Here is a 1978-nt window from a genome sequence, read left to right on the forward strand (position 1 = left end):
CTGCTGTTTTCTCCTCCAGATTGTTCATCCAGCCTATCTGATTTAGACAGACCTGTGGAGATAGTAACATGCACAAAAACAAGACAGCAAAACCAAGCAACAAAACAACAACAACAAAAAGCCAATGACAAAAATACAGAAAACACAACATCAACAGAAAAGAAAAGCTTATAGTTAGATCAAGGACTGTCTATTGGCCTTTAGGAGTCTGAACCTGGCTCTTATGGGGGTTGCAGGAATCTCTGATTCTTGACCAGCTTTTAGAAACAGTGAGTCTCAGAGGCTTCCCCTGCATAATGAACAATTTAGTTCTCTTTTTTCCTGAGCTGCTCTTTGCTTTTGAAAGGGTTGATTATGTGTCTTGGTGATTTTCATTAGTTGCCTCTCCTTTACAGGTTGTTCAACTACTTGAATTTCTATTTTCTTGTCTTTCATGGTGTTAGGGAAGTTTTATTCCAACAGTCTTCAACAAATTTTTTCTGTGCCACCCACCTCTCCACCCCAATTTAGGACTTCTATTTAGACAGAAATTATTCCTCTTGATGGTATCACACAATTTTTAGTCTTTCTTTGAATTTCTTCATATTTTTTTCTGATTGTTCCTCTAAAAAATTAGTACCGTATATACTTGAGTATCAGCCAACCCAAGTAACAGCCGAGGCACCTAATTTTACCACAAAAACTGCAAAAAAAAATTGCTGAAAAACTGCTTATACACGAATGTGTATGGCATTTTTCCTCAAGCTCACCAATTCAACCATTCACTGATTCCCTTCTACTCCTTTGGCCTTTGAATATATAGTCTTTTTCTGAAATCTTAATTACTAATACTCTGGATTTTTATTTGCTACTGTTTTGTATGGGTTCTAATTTTTAATTCCTTTTGCAGTTTGCTCTTAGTGCCTTCTAAATCGTTATCTGCGCATTGCTTGATTTCATTTGCAACCTTCTCCACCTGAATTTGTTGAAAGAACCTGAATATTATTCCTTTGAATACCTTATCTGGTCTGATTATATTGAGGAGAAATTCTAGCGCTTTAAGTTATGCAAAGTGGCTTTAAATTATTTTCTTTTTAATAATCAGGAGTTTTTGCACTGGTGTATTTCACTCTTGCAGGGGTGGGGGTGGGAGTTTTCATTTTTCATTTTCCTCCCAGTTCCCCTTCCATCTAGTCATTTCCAACCTTTAGTGGCTCTATGGATGTTTTATTGAATAAAATGTTCTTGGTTCCCCAACCAGAGTCCTCATGATGGGTAAGTATATAACCATTGTAATAATTCAAAATATTTTTATGTCAAAACTGTGACTCTTTTAACCTTTATCAAATAAAAGTAGATCGTTAATTTGACCAGGTTATATGACTACCACTTCATTGCCTTCTGGAGAAAATTTTGCTATTAATAGCCACTTTATCAGAGTACCTTGATATCTACAGATATGGTGTGTCAGATACGGATGGATCTTTGTCATGAGTTTATTATTTGGGACATTTGTTAAAGTAATAAAAATTTCTAATTTCTCTTAGAGCTGGAGTGGACCAGAGAAATTGCTTGCTTTAGATGAACTTATTGATAGTTGTGAACCAACACAAGTAAAGCATATGATGCAAGTGATAGAACCCCAGTTTCAACGAGACTTCATTTCCTTGCTCCCTAAAGAGGTAAGTTAAATTCTTCACTATGAGTATATAACTATGAGTATATAACTCATCAGCTACCACCTTTAAAATTTTTCATGCTAATTATGATATCCAATACTGTCAGCTTAACACTCTTAATTGGTGTTAAAAAGGGGCCGCAGTTGACAAACTACCATGCATGAATAATGTAATTTTCCAAAGAATATATGTTTATGGACTGAATGCCTTTTTCCCACCACTAGGATAAATCATGTATAGTAACATAGGCTATCGAGTTCCATTATTTTATTTCTTTACTAAGATTGATCCCTAGATTATTTGAAGTTATCTTGGGGTGT

At 35.1% G+C, this 1978-nt stretch overlaps 1 protein-coding gene across 3 annotated transcripts in view; it reads left to right on the forward strand.

Annotated features, from left to right (window-relative positions):
• The window catches only part of FBXW7 (F-box and WD repeat domain containing 7), a 141530-nt gene that overhangs the window by 119981 nt on the left and 19571 nt on the right, over window positions 1-1978 (forward strand). For all 3 annotated transcript variants that reach the window (XM_030887207.2, XM_004708710.2, XM_004708709.3), the window contains one exon: window positions 1527-1661. In XM_030887207.2, the coding sequence (XP_030743067.1) occupies window positions 1527-1661 (135 nt within the window). The remainder of the gene's footprint in view (window positions 1-1526; window positions 1662-1978) is intronic.

This window comes from Echinops telfairi, unplaced genomic scaffold (assembly GCF_000313985.2).
Source record: "Echinops telfairi isolate 266 unplaced genomic scaffold, ASM31398v2 ScPeMD7_5868;HRSCAF=6743_1, whole genome shotgun sequence".
NCBI classification, from domain to species: Eukaryota; Metazoa; Chordata; class Mammalia; order Afrosoricida; family Tenrecidae; genus Echinops; species Echinops telfairi.